General features: G+C 39.5%; 2 protein-coding genes across 2 annotated transcripts in view; one reads left to right on the top strand and one right to left on the bottom strand.

Annotated features, from left to right (window-relative positions):
• Positions 1-9315, top strand: part of bag1 (BCL2 associated athanogene 1) — a 14535-nt gene extending 5220 nt beyond the window's left edge. Inside the window, exons 2-5 of the mRNA XM_048608278.1 lie at positions 2412-2525; positions 5619-5726; positions 6951-7013; positions 8879-9315. Coding sequence (XP_048464235.1) covers positions 2412-2525; positions 5619-5726; positions 6951-7013; positions 8879-8968 — 375 coding nt within the window. The 3' untranslated portion in view covers positions 8969-9315. The remainder of the gene's footprint in view (positions 1-2411; positions 2526-5618; positions 5727-6950; positions 7014-8878) is intronic.
• Positions 9316-10775: 1460 nt separating this feature from the next.
• LOC109935700 (FAST kinase domain-containing protein 3, mitochondrial) lies at positions 10776-27005 on the bottom strand. The gene is made up of 5 exons (XM_020534346.2): positions 25736-27005; positions 17420-17594; positions 16706-16775; positions 11262-11376; positions 10776-11046 (listed from the first exon to the last, which is right to left on the bottom strand). The coding sequence occupies exons 1-5, from the start codon at positions 25766-25768 to the stop codon at positions 10948-10950; spliced, it is 492 nt and encodes a 163-aa protein (XP_020389935.2). The 5' UTR covers positions 25769-27005; the 3' UTR covers positions 10776-10947.
• Positions 27006-27874: the final 869 nt, after the last annotated feature.

The raw sequence follows: 27874 nt of genomic DNA, 5'->3' as shown, positions 1-27874 counted from the left end.
ATTCTTGGTTAGAGACAAAAAATGTGCAGATGCTGAATTCCAAGGTGTGTTCTTCCAGCTTCCTGTTTGTCCACCTTGGAATTCAGCATCTGCACATTTTTTGTCTCTAACCAAGAATTACTTGATGTCAGCTAGAACAACAGGCACATTGAAGTGTCTTTCTGATTACATAGATTCAGTTATTTTAACACGGTTAGTCATTTTGGTAATCCATTAGCAGGATGTTAAGTCTGCATACCTCCAATTGTACATCTGCTATCTGTCGTGTATGGCTAAAGGTGTGTGTGGCAGGACCTTGTAGAACTTAGATAAGTGATCTTACGTGGGAAATGTCTGGGAAGTTTATGGGCAATTTCCTGGCAGGTCTGGACTGTCCACAAATGCCTCTGATTTAGAGTTAGAGATTTTGGACAGATCTGCAGTAGTTGCCTGGATAATTACCGAGGAAATGTTATATGTTATAAATGTTAGATTAAGGCCTAGTCTAACATCTGGTTAACCCTACAATCATTCTTACTCCCCACTCCTGCTGTTGTCCCTCCTGACTGCCCCCAATTACTCTCCTCTGATTTAACCCGATCATTTCCAACCCAATCTGAATATCCCAACCATCTATTCAACTCTCAACTAGTTACTTGATCACCCTCCCAACCTGATCTAACTAGCCCATTCCCAAACTGACAACCCCTTCTGATGCAATGCAACTACCACCTCCCAGGCACCCTCTGGATCAGATCTGACTTACTGACCCAATTGTTAACCCGACTTGACTACCCCCTTGACCAAACGTGACCACTGACTACTCACATATCCTCCTCCATATCTCACCCACCTTCCCTCTAACCCATTCGTTTACATTTAGACCAGATCTTTAAAATTGCTGTACAGCTACAGCTGTGAAAGTGTCTTGTTATTCCCCAACTCTGCTCTGCTCCAATGGCATTCCCCCAGGCATACTAATTTTGGGACAACTGGGATCCGAAGATGCCGGAGGAAATGTTATGACACAGAGACAAGACAGCCAAACCAAATCAGCCTTTCTACCTCTGTATGCGCAACACAGTAAAATTAAAACCTTCAAAAACTCTCAAAATTGACCCCAACGGTTCCTAATGAGACTTTATTCACAAAGTCTGGAATTGATTATTTAATCAGTTTTTGACACCAGTTTGTAACTTAAACAAAAACTTAGCTATTTATTTACAATACAATAACTTTAGTAAAGCAAAATTAAACAACAAAGTAATCTTATTGGTCTATGCTATAAACCTAAAAACCATCATTTTCAGCCCCATTCACACAAAAGGCAGTCAGATATACATTAAAGCATAAATAAAAGTAAATAACAAAACTGACCAGATTACTTAGGTGGTTTTCATGATGCATAGGTGATGGTTTCTTGGTTGATTGTCTGAAGATACTGTTTGGGGTCACCTTTACAGTTCACTCAGATAAAGGCAGCAATACTTAAATTTAGTTCTCTATTCTATGACCTTCCAAGAGCTGCTTATAGGGGGTTAGATCGGGAGCTTTCAAATCTTCATGCTGTAGTATCAACAGCCAGATTCCTTTCCACAGAAGACACTGTTTAAAACCCAATTCAAATTCTGACCATTCCCAGACAGACTGACCATTTCCTCCAGTTACCATTCAACATCTCCATCTGCTTTAGCATAAGATTTTTTCCAGACTTGCTGGAACCAATTCCCAGGTACTGACCTCATTAATAGCCAACTTCTGCTATCTGTTCTTCCCTAATGATGAAGCATCTGCAGAACCTTTTCTTCAGGAACCCAAGCTGCAATTAATTTCCAGGTCTCCGCTCATAAATAAACAAAAGCTTGTTTGATCTGTTTTCCTTTTAACATAAGTCCAAAAGCCCTGTGTAGCTCACGGTTCCCAGCTCACATCTCCAAGCCCAATTGATAAAAGAATAAAACAAAGATAATGAGAAAAATCTGTGAGGGCTCTAACAATGTGCAGCAAAGATCCATGCCAGTTGTCTGGGCTTAATCTTTGCAGAACTGAGGGTGTGTTACATTATTGTAACTTTTCAAATGAGATGTTCAACAGAACCCCAGTTGCCTCTTCTACCAGTTAAAAAGGGATTTCAGAACATATTGGTACCTTTAAGGAATTCTGTTGGCAGTGTCTGGGTCAACATTCTACTTTTCACCACATTATCAGAAACAGATGTACTGATTGATCATTTGTTGATGTTTATGGCATCTTGCTGAGTACAAAGTGGCCACTACATTTGCCTACATGAAGATACAACAAATTACTTTTTAAATAACTATCTTATCATATTTTAAGAACTATGCAAAAAATCACACCACCCCCTCCCCCATCAAAGTTTTCTTCTGAAGAAATCCATCCTGACCTGACCATCGTTTTCTTTCAACTTACAGAACAGTCCTGAGGAGGAAGCTGAATTAAAAAAGTTAAAGGAGCTGGAAAAATCCACAGACCAGCTCTCCCACAAACTGGAAGAAATTAATGCAGAGCTGACAGGCATTCAGAATGTGAGATAGTCCTTATTTGTCTTTGAAAATGCTGTCATTTTGCTATTCTTACAACTAAATTCTCCTCCCTGCAAAAACTAAAATGCGGCTAGATTGCTGTGTGTGTGGATGCAGCCAAGATTGCCGGTTTCTTTACAGACCTTGCTGTCCCTATATTTGGATCACTGGCCATTGTGTGAAATATGCAATTAAAGTTCCAGTCCTTTCAGGGGCAGCTGAGTATCTTGACCAAAATTACTCTCATGCTATTCTTGTGCACTGATCATAAACTGTTCAACTTCTCTGGTAATGATTGGATACATTTTGTCAGTTGGCTTGGGGACTGCAAATCTGTTAAATGTGGGAGCACGGTATTGGGAATGTTCAGACATTTATATTATTGGAACACACTAAATATTATGATGCAGAGTGTTGTTTCTTAGTCTATATTTAACAGATTTTTGCTGTTTTAACTTCCTTAGTAATTGTTTTGGAAAATCACTCGTGAATATTGTGTCTCTCAATAGCTCAGTGTTGAAATGTAAGTGCCAAGTTAACCTTTCAGGTTATACTACTGAATTTCATTTTTGCTGTTGGGCATATTTCATTTGGCCTCAATTTCTGGTCTGGGAATATTAACTAAAGTAGTTTAGGACAGGACAGGACAGGACTCAGTTGTTATTTTACATTGACATGCTAATATTTACCATCTTGAGTTATTTTTAAAAATTTGTTCATGGATCTGGGCATCGCTGGCTAGGCCAGCATTTATTGCCAATCCCTAATTATCCTTGAGATGGTGGTAATGGTTTATTTTTTGACAAAGTCCTACGTAAAAGATTAATGTGTAAAATCAAAGTGCATTGGATTGGGAGTAATGTATTGAGATGGATAGAAAATTGGTTCACAGACAGGAAATGAAAGGGAAGAATAAAAGGGTCCTTTTCTGAATGGCAGACAGTGACTAGTCTGGTGCTACATTAATTAAATTGTGTCTTTGTGCTTTCTTTCTGCATTAAAATAACTCCATCCTTTGGGGTGCAGTTTAATTCAGTCTTGCCTCTAGTTTATCTGAATTCATAAATAAATCCTTTAAGAAGTAATAACTCACCCTGCAACCAGTCTGAAGTGGATGGCTCTTCCAGGCTGTACTCCTGTAATTTTTTTGGTGGCAAAGTCCCATAGAAGCCAGGCTCACCTGATGGCAGAGACGATACCCGGCATGCCAGGTTCTACAGAACTCTGAGCCAGTGGATTGAGGTACTGGGACATTCGCAATATATGTTAATGATTTAAATGAGGGAACTAAATGCAATAACTCAACATTCAGATGACACAAACCTGGGTGGAAGAGTGCGCTGTGAATGCAGAGATGTTGCAGTGTCATTTACACAGGTTGAATGAGTGGGCAAATGCATAGTACATGCAGTATAATGTGGTTAAATGTGAGGTTATTCGCTTTGGTAGCAAAAATAGGAAGGCAGATTATTATTTGAAACATTATTAATTGAGAGAGGGGAATGTTTAATAAGACCTGGGGTGTCCTCATGCACTAGTCACTGAAAGCAAGCAGGCAGAAAAAATGGCAAACTGTATGGCAAAGGAGTGAGAGGGATTTAAGTACAGTAATAACACACAGGGGAGAGACTAGGAATAGGAATACTGTGACAAGTAACTCACAACCTGACTCCCCAGTGTCTGTCCACTATCTACAAGGCAGAAGTCAGGAGTGTGATGGAATACTCCCCACTTGCCTGGATGGGTGCAGTTCCAACAATGTTTATGAAACCTGACACCATCCAGGACGAAGCAGCCTGCTTGATTGGCACAACATCCACAAACATCCACTCCCTCCACCATCAACACTCGGTACCCACTGCTGCTACTATCTACAAGATGCAGTGCAGTTATTCATCAAAGATCCTCGGACAGCACCTTCCAAACCCACGGCCACTTCCATCTAGGCACCAGATGGGAGCACCACCAACTGCAAGCTCCCCTCCAACCTGCTCACCATTCGGACTTGGGAATATATCACCATTCTTTCACTGTCGCTGTGTCAAAATGATGGAATTCCCTCCCCAAGGGCATTGTGGGTTAATCTACAGAACATGGACTGCAGTGGTTCAATTTGGCAGCTCAGTCCCACTTTCTTAAGTGCAACAAGGGATGGCAATAAATGCTGGCCAGTCAGTGACCCCCACGTCCCATGAATGAATAAAAAATGTCTTGCTGCAATTATACAGGGCATTGGTGAGGCCACACATGGAATATTGTGTGCAGTTTTGGTCTCCTTATCTGAGGAAGGATGTTGTTGCTATGGAGGGAGTTTAGCAAAGGTTTACCAAATGGATTCCTGGGATGGCAGACTGACATATAAGGAGAGGTTGAGTTAATTAAGATTGTATTCTGGGGTTTAGGAGAATGAGAGGGGATCTTATAGAAGCCTATAAAATTCTAAGATGGCTAGACAGGCTAGATGTGGGAAGGATGTTCCCAGTAGGGGGGGAAATCCAGAACTAGGGTTCATAGTTTAAGGATAAGGGGTGAACCTCGTAGGACTGAGATGAAGAGAAACTTCTTCACCCAGAGAGTGGTGAGCCTGTGGAAATCAATAACACAAAGTGGTTGAGGCAAAAACATTGTGTTTTCAAGAAAGAAGTAGATGCAGCTCTTGTGGCTAAAGGGATGAAGGGATATCGAGAGGAGGGTGGGATTAGGGTATTAAGCTCGGTGATCAGCCACGACTGTATTGAATGGCAGAGCAAGCTGAGGGATTGAATGGCCTAGTCCTGCTCCAGCTTCCATGTTTGTAAGTTTAGCAAAATGTCCTGATGAGTGCAGGGCAAAAAGCTTCAACAAAATTTTTTTTTTCCCAGCAATACGCAAGTAATGATTCACACCTAATGTAATAAAACTACACAAAATCTTTGTACTTGATCATATTTTAAAAGTGTTAAGGGTCAATAGATCTGATGCAGAATTATGGCTGAACATTTTTGGTAGTTTCCTGTGATGTTGAGCATTTGGTTTAACTTGCAACATGGGATGTATGAAACATGATGTACAAGTATAAAATAATTTGTGCTGAGATTTTGTTTTGTTGCCATCCAGGGGTTCCTAGCCCGAGATCTTCAATCAGCTGCATTAAGCAAATTAGAGAAGAAGGTGAAGACCACATCTGAACAGTGTATGAAGTTTCTTGAACAGATTGATGCTATGGTGGGTGAGAGAAAATTACAGATATGTACAAATTGTATAAATAGAGTTTCTGTTTTTGGAGAAGTAGTAGTTAACTGAAAATTTGTGTTTATCTCATTAGTCTGCAGTGTACATTTTAATGAATTCCAGTTCTGTTAAAAAGAGTTCACAATTTTTGATACCTTATTTCAAAGGTTTTTTTTTCTAAAAGATGTTCAATCCAGAACTTCAGAAAATTATATTTCAAGCATTTGCAAGTTGATAATTAAACTTTCTTCAGCAAAAATGGATCAGCAGTGAACACCAGCTTGCAATATATTTTAATCAAGATATAGACAATATATTTCTGTCAAATTTAGATGTAGCTAAATGTAACAGCCAGCTTACTTGAACAATTAATACTCTGATCAGTTCTTTAGGCACTGCAATATGTTTGTAGTTGATTTTGAGGATAGTGCTTCGATGAATGAAATGTGATCTCGTGGAAATTTTAAAAATTTTTACATGGTTTAACAGGGTGGATGTAGATGGGATGTTTCCCCAAGCTGGTAAGTTTAGAACCAGAGGACCGAGTTTCAGCATAAGGGATTGGCAATTTAAGACTGAGATGAGGCTGGTGAATTTTTGGAATTCTCTATCACAGAGGCTGTGGAAGCTTATTCATTCAACTAGTTCAAGACAGAAATCACTAAGATTTCTGGATACTGAAGACATCTGGGTCTACAGGGATAGTGTGAGAAAGTGGTGTTGAAGTAGATGATCAGCGATGATTTAGTTGAATGGCAGATGGGTCTGATGGGCTGATCCCCCCCATCCTGTGTTCCCGGTATTAAACTCTAGTTCCTTTTTTATTTAAAATACAGTAAACTAAAATGGTCTCACAACGATGTGAATGAATGTAGTTGATCCTTGTGAAATGACTGGTTGAGGTACATATCCTGCATGATTCAGTATTCTTGATTTTTGTTTTGAAGCATTTTGGGTAGAAATCTTCTCTAAGTGCAACCAATGCTGTATGGCCCCAGTCTGAGCTAATAATGACTGAATGCCGAAGAAAGATGCGTTTGAAAGGTCCTGGAACATAATATTTACCAAACTTCATGAGATGACTCAGTATCGTAGTGCACTGTCCTCTCCGTTAGGAAATTCCAGACCAAATTTAAATTGTAAACACACTGTAGATCAAATTTGTGCATTTATACTGTTTCTTCCTTGCAAGTAAAATATTTTAAATTTATTTTCAAGAGTTTGCCTGATGACTTTAGTGACTGCAGACATAGGAGGAAAGGTCTAGTAAAGAATGTACAGGTGAGTTTGTCTTGTATATTGAAATTTGAGATATCTTTCAGATGTTTGAAAGTCAGACTCGCTCCCATACTGTGTTTTGAGTGTAGTTGGTACCCAATTTAATTGATAATGGCACCTTCCCTTACAACTGGCGAAGGTGCAACACCTGCCATTTACCTCCTCCCTCCCCAGTATCCAAGGGCACAAACATAGCCTCCATTTACGTTCTGCTTGCAAAAAAGACCCTGAGCTTCCAGTTGCCTGCCACTTTAACGCACCACCCTGTTCACTGGCCAGCATCTGTGTCTCTGGCTTGCTGCAGTGTTCCAGTGAAGCTCAATGCAAGCTGGAAGAACAACACCTCATTTTCCCCTTGGGAACCCTGCAGCCCTCTGAACTCAATATCGAGTTCAATAATTTTAGGGCCTAAACTCTCCCATGTCCTAGCCCCCTACAGGCCTTGTTATCATATAGCCTACTATTACACACTACCTATTGTTAGTCACTAACAGTCCCCATTAACCACTATTCACCCTCTTTAGCCAGATCGGTATCAGCTCCTTTGTCTATCCAACTGTTCTCTCTCTTTGGGCTCTATCCTATCATTTACTCCCTACCCCATCCCCCTCCCTATTTTCTGCATATAAGCCGACGTTTTCCCAGCTACCATCAGCTCTGAGGAAGGGCCACCGGACCCAAAACGTTAACTCTGATATTTTCTTCACAGATGCTGCCAGACTGGGGCGGCACGGTGGCACAGTGGTTAGCACTGCTGCCTCACAGTGCCAGGGACCTGGATTCGATTCCACCCTTGGGCGACTCTGTGTGGAGTTTGCACATTCTCCCTGTGTCTGTGTGGGTTTCCTGCAGGTGCTCCAGTTTCCTCCCACAGTTCAAAGATGTGCAGGTTAGGTGGATTGGCCATGCTAAATTGCCTGTTGTGTTCAGGGATGTTTAGGTTAGGTGAGTTATAGGGGGAAGGGTCTGGATGGGATGCTCTGAGGGTCAGTGTGGACTTGTTGGACCAAAGGGCCTGTTTCCACACTGTAGGGATTCTATTAAAAAAAATACCTGCTGAGCTTTTCCAGCAACTTCTGTTTTTGTTCCTGTCATTAATTTAGATTGTATTCTCAACTTTCGTCTCTTGTAACCAATATCACTGAAACAACTAAACAAAACAAGGAATGTTTGACCACTTATTTCATTAATCTATATTTTTAGTGGTTTATAATTTTTATAAATTTACTACACTTTGTAGGGTTTTTTTAATTTAAATCTGAAACACTGACAATTCAAAATTTGAACAGTGGGTATTTTGCTGCAATTTAGTCAAATCTATTAGCTGCAAGCAGGTGTGTAAATGGTTTAAATGTAAATCCCCCAACATACACAATTGAGAAGTCTGGAAAGATCAAGTTTGATGCTCTGTTAACCAGCCTGAGACTAGTAGCTGAATTATCGGGTCTGTCTAGGTAATAGCTGGTTTACATTTCCTGGCCAGAGTTTCCAGCTCCAGTGGCATGAAAATGTGATGTATCAGCAGTCCAAATGGTTGAACTGAATATTTAGAGTGTGGGTGACAACACCATACTGTTAACTGCAGACAGGTTTGAAAATGCCCTTGAAGCCTGAAGGACGTGATAGGGGCACGTTGTACTTGCAAACATGCTCTTCTGTCAGGGAGGGGAATAGCTCGCCAAGGTATCCCACTAGTTCTGTCCATCATTAAACAAATGATTAGTAGACACTGTTTAACAGTTGTAAGCAGATTGAAGTCTATCCCAGATAATGGCAAGTTAATACCAGCCCAGAAAGTTGCCATCAAACATATGTGTAAAACTTCTACATTTTGTCTAAGTGTGAAATTTTTCTTCTTTTGGCTGCAGAATTACTTGGCTCAGTGTGACATCATTGAAACAAATATCTCACAGGAACTAGAAAAGCTTCAATCAAAGAACCTCACTCTTGCTGACTGATTTTACAGAAAATAACAAAGGAGTATAATAGTAAGGAACCACCCTGTCTAGATTTTGCTATTTAATCTAAAGAACTATTAAATTATTCACAACCTGGTGTAAGAAATGATTTGGAGTGGAAACTTTGTAATAAAGGTAACAGATTGCTTTCCAGGACAGTAACACGTTTACTCTGATAATTACCTCCTACATCATCACATCAGAAGGTTCTCTATTACTACAAAGACACCAGGTTGTATGTGGTTGGCACGAAATAAACTTTTTTGTATTCTAGCCGTACGATGGACTACTTGCATGTGGTAATTAGTCAAAAGGGCATACCTTAATAAATTACTTCATTTAATTCATTTGATATGTCTAACTTATTTAACATTCCTTGGAGACATCATGAATAACTCTTAAAAAATGTCTCTTAGTGAATAAGCTTAAGTGCTTATTCACTTTAGAAGCAATTGATACGAGGCTATTGTAACACACACCTTTGCTTTCTTAAGTTTTGGGGCAACTCCCATTCTTTTTAGATTGAAAGTAAATAGTCCATTGAGATGAATGTGAAAAGAGAGAAAGATGTTTTCATGCCACTGTGGGGCAAAAGATCAGTTTATCTTTAACATTGCTACCAGTAACTACGTTGGAGATGTGGACAAATCTTTGAAGGTGGCAGGGCAGCATAAGAGTGCAACTAATAAAGCATAAAGAATCCTGGACTTTATAAAATTATGGAAAAGTATACAAAAACAAGGAAGTAATTAAAAATACCTGTTTAAAACACTAGATCACCCTCAAATGGATTATTGCACCCAGTTCTTGGCACCAGATCTCAGGAAGGAACCAAAAGGCAATAGACTCAGTGAATGATGAACCTCTTTTATGTAAATGGATTGGAGATGCTCGAGTCATTCTTCTCATGAAGTTCTCTGGGCAGAATAGATGGGGAGAATGTTCCCATCATGAAAATGTATCACCAATTTAAGGTGATTTGGGACAAGAAGCAACAGTGATATGAAGGAACCTTTCTCATGCAATGATGGTTAGGATTTGGGTGCACTGCCCAAGTGTGATTGAATAAGATTCAGGCATAGCTTTCACAAGAAGGTTGAATCATTCCCTCAATATAGAAGGTTTGAAGTGATATGCATGGGAGCTGTTTGCACGTTTGCAAGAACAATTCTATCCTGTGCTATCCCCCACCTTTCCCATACACTTCAAATCTTCTATCTGGCTGAAGATGAACAAGAGGCTGAATGGCTGTTTCCTGTACAAACCATTTTATGATTATAAAATGCCATGACAGACATATAGCTAATAAAAGGTTAGGATAATATGGTTCAAATCAATACACAAATGAATATTTCTAACATTTCAAATCAGTCTCAAACAATTTTCCGTCTAAGCTGTGTGGCTGCTCAGAAGTCCACACGTGCTGACTGGCTTGTGGATGCATTAGCTTCTAGTTCTAGAATCCACTGCTGTGTGTGGACCTTAAGTCCAGGCAGCGGTAGGAAAAATGAAAAGAAATGTGGGGAGCAAATATACAACTGCTTTCATGCATATAGTGTAGCTAATCAGATTGGCTTTACCATGCACAATGGCAGATTTGGACCTATCAGCTATATTCATCTTGTACTATCTCAAACTTACTTTATTTGTTCCACCCAAAACCTTTACCTTTTAAACTTCAAAGATCCCTGAAGTTAGGTATGTTAATCCGTGGCTACAAGAATAATGTATTTCAAATAAGTACATTTAAAACTGGACTTACTTTTTAGTTCCCTTTCTACAAAAATGAAATGCATAAATACACAACTAATATTATTTCAGGAGTTTATTTTTGCACATTATTTTCAATAATGGTTTTATTTATACAATTGTAATCAAGACAAAAAAAATAGGTAAAGGTGGCCACCAATACATATTGCCTACAGCTGACAATGGCTTTCTAAAGGTGGAAATTAACTCACTCTTTGTTTTAGCTTTTATCACCAAGCAAGTCTGTAGCTGTATGGAAAGATCTTCTTGTGAAGGTATTCCACCATTTCCTTATTGTTCTGTAGCTTGTCAAATTCATAGAATGGAATCTAGATAAAACAAATTACAGGTTTTCACATCATCCTAGGTAATAATTTAATAAACATGTATAAATTTATGTGCAGACACTGATTGTAATTACAGGTTATCAATATAAAAGCTTTGAAAGTTGGAATTATTGACAAAGCATTTCATAACCATTTGTCCAAGTATGTATCCCAAATATTTATAGCTTTCCCAAGCTCTACTCCACTAGTGTACTCACCTGTACAACATCGTAGCCCAGTAGCTGTAGTTGCCTCTGTTTGATAGCTTCCTTACCAAGTAGATTCTGAGTACTTAGAGAGAACCTGCTCTGGTCATCAATGCAGAGTGCTATTCTGAAAATGATAATTAGAATGAATAACATAGCTCAGTAACAACAGAAACATTTATACAGTGCCCTTGACTTTTCTGTGACTATGTTTTAAGGTGGATAGGGAGGGAGTTCCACAGAATGGGATTAAGTTAGTGGATGTTGAGACAGAGTAGGATAACACATACACCTGTATCAGAACTGGGAATTGTAAGGTTGTAAAATAGCTGAAATCTTGGGTATGGCAAGCACAATTTATAATTAAAAATATTTGCAGAAATTCAGGATCCAATTTGATTAGCTTTACCACGACTACCCAAGGTACATAGTTGATTACTGATAAGCAATATCAACCAATTTATGAAGCTGTGGGTCATCATGTGACAGTGACCACATCTAACTTCATGTTTCGGGATAAATTATATTAATTCAACAGAACTTTTTGTAAATTTGTCACCCTCAAAGGAGAAAAAAATTACCTGTACAACAAACACACATTCCCCTTTATAAAAACGTTAAGCGTTACAGTGTGACTTTAGACTTTCTCGAGGTACCTCTGGCATTCTCTTTGTTGCTAGGCAAATCCAAAAAAAAAAGTTGAATATTACCAGAAACTCTTTATTGCAATCCTCAACCAGACCAAAGCATTTAACTTTGCAAATCATGGGTTCTTTGGATATCATAATTCTTATAATCGTTTCATAACATTGCTCATGTTTTCAGTGGGAGGTCTGAAACAGATACCTTCCAGATCCAGACCAGAATTAAACAAGGTACTGTGATAGCTTCCATGCTATTTACAATGTCCCTTGCAATAGTTATTCACCTCATCATGATCACTCAGATGGAAAGCCCTTTAACCTAAGTTGCTTCTGTGCCCAAACCAAAGTGACTGCAGTCGACGCCTGATTACAGTTTGCAGATGACTGCCATGTTGTTGCCTGCTCTGCACCAGATTTGCAAGCAACCCATGCTGTTTTCAATTCTGCATATAGGAAACTCTGCTTGCCTTTGAATATTGTCCAATCACATCTGAGCAGCCAAATATTCCACCTCCTACATATGTTAGGAAATAAAGTGCCATCTAGTGGTATAACCTAATTTTACGCAAAAATCACCAAAGGGTATCTGCAGAGAGAGAGGTAGGTCACGTGGAACACCAAACTTAGATACCAACACTCAAAATACATGTGGGTAGCGAGGGCTGGGAAAGACTGGGAGGCTGAAAGAGGAATGCTGAGATCAACAGAGGAAGCCAGCAAGGGGATGGGAATAATATTTGCAAAGAAAACAATTTCAAACCTGACAACAAAGAAACACTCCAGTAACTAGCAGCTAAGAAATCATGAAGGCTGTATATTGGAGCGAGTGAATTCAATATCAATTAGGTGAAGAGGGAAATAACTGTTAGATTGAAAAAAGAAAGTTAATATTTTAATTTTAGCCAAATGTTTTTCAAAACTATATCAAAAGGAATAGGACTGCACACACAAGCTTCAATAATTGATTGGCAATGACTAGCAAATCACATTTTAAAAAAAAGACAACTTTCTGTCGAGATTAGTTTGTGTCCACTGTGCAGAAACAGCATTTTTACGTTTTTCCACTGTATTTCATCAATGTGCCAGAGAGTAAGATGGAATTTCTGGAGTCAGAGGCGTAGTGAACTTCTAGGAGCACAGGAACAAGAGTAGGTCATTCAGTCCCTCAAGCCTGTTCGACCATTCAGTGAGGTCATGGCTGATCTGCAGCCTAACTCCATACATTTGCCTTTGGCCCATATCCCTTAATACCTTTGCTTAACAAAAAATCCTTTCAGATTTCAAATCAACAACTGATCCAGCATCCACTGACATTTGTGGAAGAGAGTTCCAAGCCACTATCACCCTTTGTGCATAGAAGTACTTCCTAATACCTCTCCTGAACCATCTGGCTCTAACTCTCAGATGGTGCTCCTAGTTCTAGAATCACCAAACTATTTCCACTGGTTATCTACCCTGTCTTTTCCTGTTAATATCTTGAAAATTTCAATTAGATCACCCCTTAATCCTTCGAAATTCAAAAGAAACAGGCCTGATTTATACAATCATTCCTCACAACCCCTAAAGTTCAGATATACAAACCTATATTGTGCCCAGATCAGCTCATTGTACTCCAAGTGGAGTCTAACCAGGGTTTGTATAACTGCAGCATAACTTATGTATCCTTGTACTCCAGTCCTCAAGGTATAAAGGCCAGCATTCCATTAGCTTTCTTGATTATTTTCTGAACCTGTCTGTGCATTTTAAAGACCCGTGCATCTGAATCCAAGTCTCTCTTTAAATACATCCACTGTATTTCACTTCATACCACGTCAAAATTACCCTGATCTATCCTTTTTCAGTCCAAAATAGATAACCTCACACATTTACACAGTTTCGCCCAGCCACTTAGCATCAAATTACAACAGGATATTGAAAGACTATCATTTACACTGTCTACAATGTTGCCTGTCATCAGCAAATTACTTGAATGTTATTAAAAAATTTTGACTGATGTCATTGGCTGGGAATTTGTTACCCATGCCGAGATGATGGTGGTGTAGCCTGAACTTCTACAATCCTTGGGGTGGAGGTCAGACCCACAGTGCTGTTAGGAAAGGTGTCCCAGGATTTTGAGTCAAAGAAGGAACAACAATATACAAGTCGGATGATGTGCACCTTGGAAAGGAATTTGCAGGTGGTAGCATTCCCATGCATCTAATACCCTTGTCCTTGTACGTGACTGACAGCAACTTCCAAACCTGCAACCTCAAAGGAGCCTGGATGAACCTTGCTGCAGTATATCTTGTATACGGTGTATACTGCTATCATTGTACATTGGTATGGATGTTTAGTGCCAATCAAGTGTGCTCCTTTGTCCTGGATAGTGTTGAGTTTCTCAAGTGTTGTACCCATCAGTCACTCACCCGTCGCCTTTCGAGTTCACATCCTTTGTCCATGTTTGGACCAAGGCTGTATTAATGGTTTATCTGGACCTTCCCTGAAGTTGTTTGTACATAACAGGTTAATGGTATTGCTGTCAGCAATGTCTGGTAAATCAACTCTGCACTCTGACAAATGGTCTTTAATCTGAACCATTAACTCTGGTTCTCTTTCTATGGATGTTGATCTGCTGAATTTGTTTTTGGTTTCTATTTCTAGCATTGACTTTGCTTTTAATATTCGTCCAGATTTTGCACTAGTTACTCTTCTGAAATTGCTAACAACTTCTGGAGCTTGTATATGTAAAAATCCAGAAGCTGCCGTCAGTGAAACCACTAGTTCACTCTGCAAACCAATCAATCAAAAGTCACTGAACTGTCAGAAACATTTCTTTTTATGTTGTTAGTCTCATAGTGAAAATCTTTCCAGCTGTGCCTTTTCTTAAAGTAAGGCCTAACTAGGTTTTCAATAGCATACAATGGTCATAATTATGAAAAACAGACTTACTATCTCTGAAAAACTAATTATATAATGGAATTATCCAGTCTCTTCACTGGTAATTTTTAAGTTTGTCCAGAAAGTTTTCGTTATTCAACCTTCTAGCTGAACCTCATGTATGTCTTAGTTGAGTGCTTCACTGTCTATGTTTTAACTGAGTGATAAATTCAGTGCTGTTTACTTTTTTGCTGTGAGAAAACGTGAATATAATTTAGCTATTAGGCTACTTGGTGTTACTTGGAAATCTCCTTGACCTGACAGAAGAATTACACTGGCATTGAGAAAGGTAAAATCCCAGTCTCAAAGATCGCTGGCATTTTGTAGATCAAGGACATTTCTTTTACATTTCACCTCGCTGTAGTTCAGGAAAATCAACCACAGATGATATGTAATTCCTACCTTGTCTGTTTAAATTTAAAGTTTCCATTTCAGTGTGCAGTTCTCTCATCCAATTTATCATCTATGTAATGTGCCATTCTTTGCACACAGTCATAATGTGAAGAATTTGGCCTTTCATCTTAAATCCAGTTGCATTTCCAGATATACAAGACTAGTCATTAGATAAAACAGCAGTTATATCTGATGTCTTTAGTGAACACTTTCAGTGGGTAACCGACTGTCTTCTATTTTGATTATGTAAAGATCATCTTCAGTTTTGAACTTGTTTATATTCTTAAAGCATTCCAATTTTTGATAACCCTCATTGAGTGGAAAATCTCTTTAAACTAGAAATAAACAGCCATGGAAGTTAGATTATCTCTTCAACTCTGATTTTTGTTTTTATTTTTTGTTGAAATAACCATTTACCACTGGTTACCCTTTCTGCTGCTTCCAGCTGTTGTAGAGTTTGTTTTACTAATATTGAATCACTTACCATTGTCAAGTAGAGATTTGATTTGTATTTTGTAGCATGTCCAGTAACACAGATGAGAGAATCGTCCTGCATTACATTTACATTCACATTTCAGACCGTTAAAGTTATTGTATTACGCTAGGTTGGTTGAAAGCTCCTTTGAGTGTAATATTTTAGCTTCCTTTCCCCAACTTTACGACCTTAAATCCTCATCCACTGTCCTTTTTTATTCTTCTTTTAAAGGTCATTTGTACCAATCATCTTCAGCAACAACCTGCTGATTCCATCTGAAATGCCACTAATGCTGATGACACTATCCCCTACAGAGTTAACTCTGAAAGGTGAGCTGCAATCAAAATAGTAGATCAATGCAGACAGACCTGAGAAGGAGAACACATGGAGCATTCTCTTCAAAGAAAGAACACATTCATAAAACCACTGAATGAGATCAACTGAAAACTGTCTATATAGTTTTGCTCTGGAATACAAACCAACTTGACTGTTTTTCAGCCTATTAAATTTTGAAATTATAATAATGATTCAAGCTGATGGAAATGCTGGTGTAAGAATGACATTCTAACAATTTAAAGTCTCTAAATCAAGGATGAAATGCTGCAGCATTATTAAAGAGAGAAAACCCATCTCCTAGACACTCAGATATAATCCAACTATTGCCGTGCAGATCAGTGCATTTGGTAAGCAAAGGCTACTCTTTACACTGGAGTTTTTAGCAGTTACAAATGCAGGAGATGCTAATGTTTAAGTCAGCATCCATGTTCTCCCAAAGCCAGAAGTGCAATTCTTGTTGCACCTCAGCACCATGGCATAAAATGCCTGTGAGGCCTCTGTTATCAGTCATAAATTCAACAGAGAAATAATGGCATAAATAGCCAAATAATGTGACTCTGCCAATCTTCCACAGAATGAGAGATCAGCTGGAATATTGTACCTTGGATTCAGAAAATGACACATAGACAATTACAGTTGCTAGAACACCTGTTAAGCTAATATAAACAGCTTCATTAATTCAATGTTCACACCTTCTAAATACTGCTTCGCGCTGAGAGGCAGGGAACACATATCCTTCTTCGTCCAATTTAATCTCAGCATCTGAAAAAGTGCAATGGTTTCAGGTTTTATTCGGGGAAAAATATCTAAGCTTAATTTTGTTTTATAGATTTGATCAATATAATATCAAAAGGCACTGTAGTGCAATAGTTTAGAGCTGCATAGCATTTGGGTACTTGTTGCCAAGCTCCCACATAATTAGCAAAGCAGCTGAGGCTAAAAGCTGTCCTAAACAAATTTTTTTTTTAGGGAGGGGCTAATCATCAAATTCTTATAAGACTCTGAACTGTGTAAGTATGGATGCAGAATAATACAAGATAGGGAGAAAACATCATTATTAATTGAAAAGTCAATATTTGATAAAGTTATATCTTAATAGTGAAAGAAAATTTAGTTCACTGCAAAAAAAAATTCAGGAGAAAAAAAACAGAAAGCCGACCTTTGGGATTCCTATTTTCTGATATGCTCTGAAAAAAATTCCTCTTCACTACTTTAGATTCAAAACTAAATCGTTAATTATTATTCAAGATGCCATTTAGACGAGGAAGAAAGGGTAGCAGACATTTCTTAAATATTTTTGTCTCCGTTATAATTGCTTGATACATAGAGAACTATCTGCACAAACGCATCACTAATAGTCAATGGTGTCTATCCTGTTCACATTAAAAACGAGCAAGTACTTGTACCTAGTGTATAGCCATATGGTGTCAGCACACGGGAAGCAAAGTAATTCCTTGCTCCAAGAAGATCAGTCAGGGCATTCTTAACTTTGTTGTAGAGTTGTTCATCTACCAGGCTTTCCACTGAGCGTCCTGGTGTAATGAAAGATTTGACTCGATACTTTAAAGGAAGGCTGGGACCCTATTGAGAAACAAATTTGGTATATTTTTAGAGATAGTAGGAACTGCAGATGCTGGAGAATCTGAGATAACAAGGTGTAGAGCTGGATGAACACAGCAGGCCAAGCTGCATCATAGGAGCAGGAAGGCTGACGTTTCGGGCCTAGACCTTCTTCAGAAATGGGGGAGGGGAAGGGGGTTCTGAAATAAATAGGGAGAGAGGGGGAGGCGGATAGAAGATGGATAGAGGAGAAGATAGGTGGAGAGGAGACAGACAGGTCAAAGAGGTGGGGATGGAGCCAGTAAAGGTGAGTGTAGGTGGGGAGGTAGGGAGGACATAGGTCAGTCCAGGGAGGACGGACAGGTCAAGGGGGCAGGAGAGGTTAGTAGGTAGGAGATGGGGGTGCAGCTTGAGGTGGGAGGAGGGAATAGGTGGGAGGAAGGACAGGTTAGGGAGGTGGAGATGAGCTGGGCTGGTTTTGGGATGCGGTAGGGGGAGGGGAGATTTTGAAGCTTGTGAAGTCCACATATTTTTATGTCTGTTTCATACATAAAGTATTAGGTTCCATAAACTGAGGACTATCTACTTCCCAGGACACGACTGCTTTAAGTTATAAATTTGGAAAGAAAGGCATGAATTATAAATCACCTACATTCCAAACTGCTTCACAACCAAAGTGATACTTGATGTGAATTTTCTGATGATCAGATAATTGTTTCTGAAACATTGATAGGCGATGCGCATAGGGACCCTACAGAATCCCCATTATATCAGGCTCTGAAAAACTTGCCTGGGAAATTTAAGATTCCGTTGGACAATTCCCCTATGCTTGGACTCTTGGAAGATATCAACCTTAATCAGAAAATTAAGAGGGTTTTGTAGAAGTTAAGTAAATAGACAGGAAAAGTTAGGATTATTAAATCTCTTGTTTAACTCCTGAGTAATAAAGCCCCAACTTACTTCAAACACCCTCAAATATATATCCCCCAGATCCTCTACAACCCCAGACCATGACCTGACACCCCCTAACTGCTCTGGACACCTGCTTCAGATCCAATTACAGCTCCCACTCAACCCTACCGATAAACGCTCCATTACTAACCCCTATCTACCCGGCACCCTAACCTCACACTTAACTTACATCCTCACCCTTTGACAGCAGCCATCAAAGTGTGTGGTGCTGGACCTTTAAGTTACAGAACTAGCCAACAGACTTCTGTGAAAAAAGGGGCGTAGTTTGCCTTTTTCTGACAGTTTTATGCTACAAGGGACTTGTGAGAACAGAAGTTTGGCACTGCATTTCTGAAGGAGACCTAATCTGCATATCCTGTCCGAAATCCCAAACTTTTTCATTTTGTAAAAATAGGAGTGGAGTGGCAATATGTACAAAATTACCACTCCTCGGAAAGTCTTGCCCACAGTCATTGTTCTAACACAGGAACTGCAACAAATAATTTGCACACAGCAAGCTCCCACAAATATTAACAAGTGATAATGACCTGAGTTTGCTGTTGTTTCAGGGTTAGAACACAGGGGACAATCTCCTTGCTCCTCTTTGAAACAGTGCCTGAATCTTTTACATCCACCTCAAAAGGCAGATGGGACCTTGGAGTATTCTGTGCAGTTTTGATCACCATATTATAAATAAAAAAGGACATAGAGGCATTGGAGAAGGTGCAGAAAATATTTGAAAGGTAACATTTTAAATGTGAGATGACTTCCATGGGGAAAGGGTAAACGGATTGATCTTTTCACTCCTGAAAAGGAGAGGGCAACTTAATAGACTTTTTGAAATTAGGTTTTCCTACAGTTGGCATAGACAGAGTGTTTTTACTTTTGGGAAAGAACTAAAACTAGAGGCCATCAATACTAAATAGATTTAACAAGAAATTAGATGGGAAAATTCAAAAGAAACCTTGTTAACCAGAAATTGATGGGAATGTGAAACCTGACCCTATAGGGAATGTGTTAAAGCAAAGCGTACAATTACATACAGGCTTGACCTAACAAGTGGCAAGTAACATTCATGCCTCACAAGTGCCAGGTAATGACCATCTCCAGTGAGAGAATCTAACCATTGCCCCAATGTTCAATTGCGTTACCATTCTTAAACCCCTACTTTCACAGTTTAAGTGACCTCCTAGCTCCTCAATACTTGTGTACAATCTACAAGGCATAAGTCAGGAGTGTGATGGAATACTCTTCACTTGCCTGAACGGGTGCATTTCCAACAACACAAGAAACTTGACACCATCCAGGACAAAGCAGCCTGCTTGATTGGCACCTTAGCCACCACCTTCAACATTAACTTCCTTCATCATCTACTACATGCACTACAGGAACTTAACACAACTCCTTCAACAGCATCTTCCAAACCCATGACCTCTACATTCTAGAAGGTTACTACTCAACTACTTGCAAGTCCCCCTCCAAACCCATACAATCCTGACTTGGAATTGTATTCCTCGCAAGCAGTATTTGTTTGATAAAACTGAGAAAGATTTTAGAGCTAACTTGGGGTAGCTAACTGTTTGATGAAAGCTGATATTGAACTATCAATTAAATGCTTAGGACCGCTATTGGGACAAGAGATTGAACTACCAAGACATAAGTAGTCGTTTAGGCAGTCAAGGCCAAGAGAACTTTGAGGACATCCTAAGGGTAGACCTTCGAAAGTCAAGAATTGAAATTCCTTGCAAAAGAAATAGAGTTTTAATGGGATTTGGTGATCCACATTGTCACTAACATATGAGCTGGATTTGTCTTAACTGCATTGGCTATTCAAAGTCTGGTCTGTGGGACATTTGACCACATTTTGTCTGCTAACACAAACTTACCTTACATTAATCCTGAACGTTAAAGGCTAAGTTGTATATACAGATATATTGTTTAGAACCATTAACTTACCAGTTCATTATACCTATTTAATCATGATTGCTTGTATTGGTTTTGGTTAAGTTATATAATAAAGGTTTTATTTGTCACTTCAGTTCAACCCTGAAATCCTGTCACTTATTTTCTTACCCTTGGTTTCTCTATTCTTTAAAATATTATGGTCTATCAAGCTAGATCCTAACAAAGATCCAGCTTGTTCAGCATTCTCATAACTGGGATTGTAACATGAGATAAAGGAACAACAGTTAAAAAATTTAAATAAAGCAAATTCAAAACTAGTTAAATAAAATAAGGATAGAGGGTTAAGTGATGTGTTATTCCTGCATGATGTGGGAGCTGGTGGACCCCACTGTGGTTCCCAGTGACCATATTTGTAGTAAATGTTAGTTGCTTAAGGAACCCCTGTTCAAAACTGACGAGCTGGAGTCTGAGCTTTGGACGTTGCGACACAGTTACCTGGACGCTGTGTTTCATGAGACAGTCACACCCCTTAGACTAACTAACTTGAATTTGGCCAGTGGTCGGGGACAGGAGGGTGTGGCTGTGAGTGAGCCCGGTAAAGGGATCCAGGAGGCAGAGTTGCAGCAGCCTCAGCCTTGTCCTCCAAAAGGTTTGAGAGTCTTGCTCCCTGTATGGATAGGAATGGGAACTGCAGGGAGGACGTGCCGTATGTCCGCAGCGCCATGGTGCAGGGACCCATTCAAGTGGGGGAAGAGAAATGTAGTTGTAATTGGGGACAGTATAGTTAGGGACATAGACACTGTTCTCTGTGAACAGATCAAGAGTCCCGATGGTTGTGTTGCCTAGCTGGTGCTCAGGTTTGGGATATCTCATCTGGGCTACAGAGGAACTTGGAGTGGGAGGATAAAGATCCAATTGTCGTGGTCCACGTAGGTACCAATGATATAGATAAAACTAGGACAGAGGTTCTGCTAAGGGAGTATGAACATCTAAGAGCTAAATTGAAAATCAGAACCAAAAAGTTGTTAATCTCTGGATTACTACATGAGCCAGGAGCTAATTAGCACAGGGTCAATAAGATTAAGCAGGTAAACATGTGGCTTAAAGATTGGTGTGGGAGAAATGGGTTTGAATTCATGAGACATTGGCACCAGTATCAGGGAAGGAGGGACCTGTTCCGATGGTCTTCATCTGAATCGTGCTGGGACCAGAGTCCTAGCAATCGCATAAATAGGGCTGTAGACAGGGCTTTAAACTACATAGGGAGGAGGAGGGTTCAGTTGTAGGAGAAATTAGAAAACCCAAATTAAAGGAGAAGGTAAGAGTGCAGGTTAGTGATGTGGCAGATGGTTACCAGAGCATAAAAGGTGAGGGACAGAACAGGTGATTGCCTTTATGCACCAAGGATTTATAAAAGAATAGGGAAATTTATCAGTAGAACAAATTTAAAAGCTTTCTATCTAAATGCATGAAGCATTCGAAACAAAATTAATGAGTTAATGGCACGAATAGAAACAAAATTGATTTGGTAGCAATTACGGAGACATGGTTACAAGGAGACCAGGTCTGGAAATCCAATATCCAAGGGTACTCAGCATTTCAGAGGAATAGACTGAAAGGAAAAAGAGGTGGTATAGCTTTGCTGGTGAAGGAAGGGATCAGTGCTGTAATGAGAAATGACATAAGCACAGGAGATCAAGACATGGAATCAGTCAGGGTAGAAATAAGAAATAGCAAAAGGAAGAAATACTTGAGAGGAGTGATCTATAAGTCCCCAAACAGTTGTTCCGCAGTGGGGCACAGTGTAAAACAGGAAATATTAGAGACTTGCAACAAAGGTACAGCAATAATCAGTGGATGATTTTGACATGTACATAGATTGGAAGAATCAAATTGGCAAGGGCAGCCTGGAGGCAGAGTTCATTGAATGTATTAGAGATTGTGTTTCTTGGAGCAGTACGTTGTGGAACCAACCAGGGAGCAGGCTACTCTGGATTTGGTATTGTGTAATGAGGAGGGATTAATTGATGACATCATATTAAGGGAGTAGTGACCATAGAATTCAAAATTCAGTTTTAGGGAAAAAAACTGCAATCCCACAGTAGTATTCCGGAATTAAACAAAGGGAATTACATAGGCATGAGGTCAGATTTGGCCTGCGTACATTGGGCAGGAAAGCTAAAAGGTAAGGTAGCGGATGAGCAGTGGCAGTTGTTTAAGGAGCTACTCAATTCTTCACAACTAAAATATATCCTAGGGAAGAAGAAAGATAGTAAGGGGGCGGTAAAAAAAATCCATGGCTAAACAAGGAGGTCAAAGACAATATAAAGTCAAAAACTAAGTCATGTCATATTGCAAAGGCCAGTGGCAGGCTGGAAGATTGGGAAATTTTCAAACATGAACAAAAGGATGCTAAAAACATTAATAAAAAGAGCTAAGGTAAATTATGAAAGAAAACTAGCACAAAATATCAAAAAGAATAGCAGAAACTTCTATAGCTATATAAAAGGGAAGACAGCCGCTAAGGTGAATGTTGGTCCCTTGGAAGATGAAACCGGAGAGTTAAAAGTGGGAAACACTGAAATGGCAGAAATGCTAAATCAATACTTTGCCTCAGTTTTCATGTTGGAGGACAACAGTACCATTCCTATTGGAACGGGCAAGTCAGAGGCAATAGAAAGGGTAGAACTTAGAACAATCAATATCAATAGGGAAAAGGTACTCAGCAAATTACTAGGATTGAGGGCAGACAAGTCCCCTCGGCCTGATGGCCTACATCCTAGGTATTAAAGGAAGTGGTGGCAGAGATAGTGAATTGGTTACAATATTCCAAAATTCCCTGGACAAGGGAAAGGTTCCAGTGGATTGGAAAAATGCTAATGTAATGCCCTTATTCAAAAAGGGAGGGAGGCAATATGTGGGAAATTACAGACCAGTTAGTTTAACATCTGTTGTTGGGAAAGTGTTAGAATCAATTATCAAGGAAGCAATATCAAGATATTCGGAAAGTCGAAACGCTATCCATTAGAGTCAGCATGGTTTTATGAATGGCAAATCATGTTTGACTAATTTGCTATAGTTCTGCGAAGATGTAACAAGCCAAGTGGATAATGGGGATCCTGTAGATGTAATATATCTGGACTTCCGGAAGGTGTTTGATATGGCGCCACACAAAAGGTTAATCCACAAGATTGGATCATGTAGGATTAGGGATAATTTATTAACTTGGATAGGTGACTCACTGATGGACAGAAGACAGAGTCGGGATAAATGGGTTCTTTTCTGGATAGCAAGTAGTAACAAGTGGAGTGCCACAGGGTTTGGTCCTTGAGCCCCAGCTATTTACAATCTACATTAACAGCTTGGATACAGGGATAGAAAACTCTATAGTCAAATTTGTGGACGGCACAAAAAATAGGCGGGACGGTAAATAGCAATGAGGAAATAAGAACCTTACCAATGGATATAGATAGGTTAGTAGTGGGCCAAAATGTGGCAGATGGATTTTAATGTGGATAAGGGTGAGGTCATGCATTTTGGTCAGAAAAATGGGAAGGCGACCTACTATCTAAATGGGGAGAGACTTTGGGGTGCTCCTGTGCAGAGGGATCTTGGTGTCTTTGTTCACGAGTCATAGAAAACCAGCATGCAGGTACAGCAGATAATAAAGAAAGCAAATGGAATGTTCGTTTTTATAGTTAAAGGAACAAAACATAAAGGTAAGGAAGTATTGTTGCAACTATACAAAGCAGTGGTGAGACCACACCTTGAGTATTGTGCACAGTTTTGGTCCCCTTATTTGAGGAAAGATGTAGTGGCTTTGGAAGCAGTTCAGAGGAGGTTCACTAGATTGATCCCAGAGATGAGGGGTTTGTCGTATGAAGAGAGTTTGAACTGTTTAGGCCTATACTCTCCGAAATTTAGAAGAATGAGGGGAGATCAAATTAAGATATTCAAGATGATAACAGGTATGGATAAAATAGATGTGGAGCGGATGCTTCCTCATTTGGGGCATTCTAGGATGAGCAGTCATAGTCTTAGGATGAAGGGTAGCAAATTTAAAACAGAGTTGTGGAGAAACTACTTCTATCAAAAGGTTGTGAATCTGTGGAATTCACAACCCGAAAATGCAGTGGACGCTGGGTCAGTGAGAAAATTTGTGGAGTTAGACAGATTTTTAATTGGAAATGGGTTGAAAGATTATGGGGAGAAGGCAGGAAAATGGGGTGAGGAGCATATCAGCCATGACTGAATGGCAGAGCAGACTCAACGGGCCAAATGGCCTATTTCTGCTGCTGTTACGCAAACTGCGGTGTCTCATTCCTACAGATGATAATTTATAAACCCTCTAAATGTAATTTTTAAATAGTTTGCTTTCTTACTTTTCCTTTATTGAAAAATTCATTTCTCATCTCTTTCCCAATCCAATCTTTTCTTCCCTCATTTTATTTCTCTCTGCATTTAATTTGACACTCATTCATTCTAGTTCTTTTTCCATTGTCCCCGTTACATTCTCTATCCTCAAATTTAATTAGTTTGAGGTAATCTGCTGTATCCATTGTTCAACAAAATCTCAAATATCTCTTTGATCTCACTAAACCTATCAACTCAGACAACTAACAACTTGCAGCATATGGTATTTTTTGGTTGAACAGTCAGGAAACCAAACTCAAGTCAGATGTCCTGATTCAGAAAATTCTAATACAACACCACTCTGTAGCTAAGCAAAAAGCCATCCCTTCTCCCAGAAATAATCTGATTGAACCAAAATTTTGACGTCTACAGTATGACTTTAAATTGGAAACTTAACAGTGTCCATGTGCCCTGGTGCAATTAATCTTCTCCCTCTGATTCGTTCAAAGCCTAAACTTGATCTTGATTCACCAAATCACAGAAATGTTGTCGTGTAGAAAAAGCCATTCAGCCCATCATGTCTGTACCTGCTTGTCAAATGAGCATCATTACCTACTGCCAATCTCCTGCTTGTTCACCATACCCATGCACATTGATTAGTTGGATAGAAATATTCAATAACTTCCTGAATCCCTCAATTGAACATGCCTCCACATTTCCTGGCTGTGCATTCCAGAGCAAATCAATCACTCTGTGAGAAAGTTTTTATTGCATCACATTTGCACCTTTTCCAAATAACTGTAAATCCGTACCCTCTAGTTCCTGATCCTTTTGCAAGCAGGAACAGTTTCTCCCCTCTACTCTATAATTTCAAAAACCTCAACCATGTACAATATATAGGAAGCACAGTCAATTTGTAATGAGACAAAGTGAATAGTTAAAAACCTTCATACCTCATAGGTTCGGCACTCCAGTTTCATAGTCATGAACAGCTGAGTCAGCTGGGCAAGCACAAACTTGTCAAAACCTTTTCCTTCTGCTATTAGAATATACAGACAAAATTTTAAAATTAAAATGAATAATGCTAATTTGGGTTAGGTATCACCATCAGCACCACTTTCTAATACCCAAAGAACCTTACAACCATGTACTAATTTAAGACAGAGTTAGCCTATCTGAGAGGGAGGGACAACTTTGTGTTTAAAAAGTGAAAGAACTGCAGGTGCTAGAAATCAGAAACAAAAACAGAAATTACTGTAAAGGCTCAGCAGGTCTGACAGAAATCAGAGTTAACATTTTGGGATCAATGACCCTTCCTCAGAACTTACAGAAAAAGTTGGTTCTTATGCAGAAGATTGGGAGGGGTAGTGGTTGGAGTTAATGATAGATGGAGATAGAGCCCAAAGAAAAAGAAGAACAGTTGGACAGACAAAGCAGTGGATAATGATCAGCCTGAGAGGATGAATGGCTATTAGTGGACAGTTAGTGGCTAATGATGGGTGGTGTGCAAATAACAGACCACATGATAACAAGGCCTAGTGTGTGGGGGTTGGGGTGAGGGCATAGGAGGAGACGTCTCAAGTCTAAAATTGTTGAACTCAGTATTGAGTCCAGAAGGCTGTAGAGTTCCCAAGCGGAAAATGAGGTGCCGTTCTTCCAGCTTGTGCTGAAGCACTGCCGGAAGCCTGAGACAGATGTTGGCCAGGGAACACGATGGTGTGTTGAAGTGACAGGCAACTGGAAGCTCAAAATCTTTGTGCTTGCTGTTTCCTCCTGGACATGTGTTAGTATGTATCGCCTCTGGAAGGATTTTAGCTGGAAACAACATGACTAACGATTCAGCTTTTATCTAAATTTTGGTTCAAACATGAAGAATGAAGAGTTGGGTGATATTCTGGAGGCTTGCTTATGGTCATAAGACAATTTTCTAGTATGAATGAGGCCCAAGCAGAAGAGGAAACAAAGTGATGTTTTGACTTGGAAAGCTATTCATCCAATTTTGCTATTACAGAAAAAGGCTGGTAGTTGTTTATTAATTCCACGCTAAAGCCTTTCACATATCCACAGATGTAATAGATTACTATTGGATTAGATATTACGAAGAGGTAGAGAAGGTCATAAGGACAGAGAAAAACGTGAAGGCCACATGTATACTCATTGCGAGAGGCAGAAGGAATAAGAAGCTGTTGGGTGGACAAAGAGACACATTCAAGAACAGGCAGTGATAGCAGGGTGATGCTGAAAGCGGCAGCCAGAGACTAAAAGGCAGCTTTAAAGGAATTATTGACAGTTTAACGGCGACACAAGTACCTATGTTACCTGCCATAATAATCAGAGTTAATATGGTTTAGTGACTTTGTGTGTGGTGATTGAGGGAGTGAATGTTTAAGATCGTGGATGCAATGCTGATCAATCAGACCGTTCTGTTCTTGAATGTTCAAACAATGCTGAATCACTGATCACAGACAAATTGTTGCTTAGAGGCAAAAGAAAACAAGGTAAAATTATCAAAGAAAACTGGTGTAATAAATTCATGAACGGTTGTGATCCCCAATCAGGAAAGGTCGAACAGTTTGAAGAGATTGGGTCTCCTTTCCATAGATTTGAGAAGCTGAAAGTGACCAATTGAGGTCATAAAGGGTTTGATATGGGAGATGTAGGCAGAATGTTCCAATTAGTTGTGAGACTGGTTCTAAGAAGATAGTGACTAAAATCAAAAGGGAATTCAGGCGACAATTCTTTACCCAGAGAATCAGAATCTGTTGAGAAAAACAGCACAACTGCCTTAAAGGCAAAACTGGAAGGAGGGAAAAATGAATTAAAATAAGATACATCGATGGGAGGTAAATTAAAAGGGGTGGGAGGCAACGTTCATAGAGCATAAACAGCAGCATAGACTTGTTAGGCAAACAGCCTGTTTCTGGGTTATACATGCTATGTATACATGGGAGCAACAGAACAATACTGGACAACAAGGTGCAGGGCTGGATGAACACAGCAGGCCAAGCAGCATCATAGGAGCAGAGAGGCTGACGTTTCAGGCCTAGACCCTTCATCAGAAAAGGGGGAGGGGAAGGGGGTTCTGAAATAAA

This window comes from Rhincodon typus, chromosome 2, assembly GCF_021869965.1.
Source record: "Rhincodon typus isolate 14 chromosome 2, sRhiTyp1.1, whole genome shotgun sequence".
Taxonomy (NCBI): domain Eukaryota; kingdom Metazoa; phylum Chordata; class Chondrichthyes; order Orectolobiformes; family Rhincodontidae; genus Rhincodon; species Rhincodon typus.
Note: the sequence above shows the minus strand (reverse complement) of the source record. Positions and strands in the feature narration are given on the sequence as shown.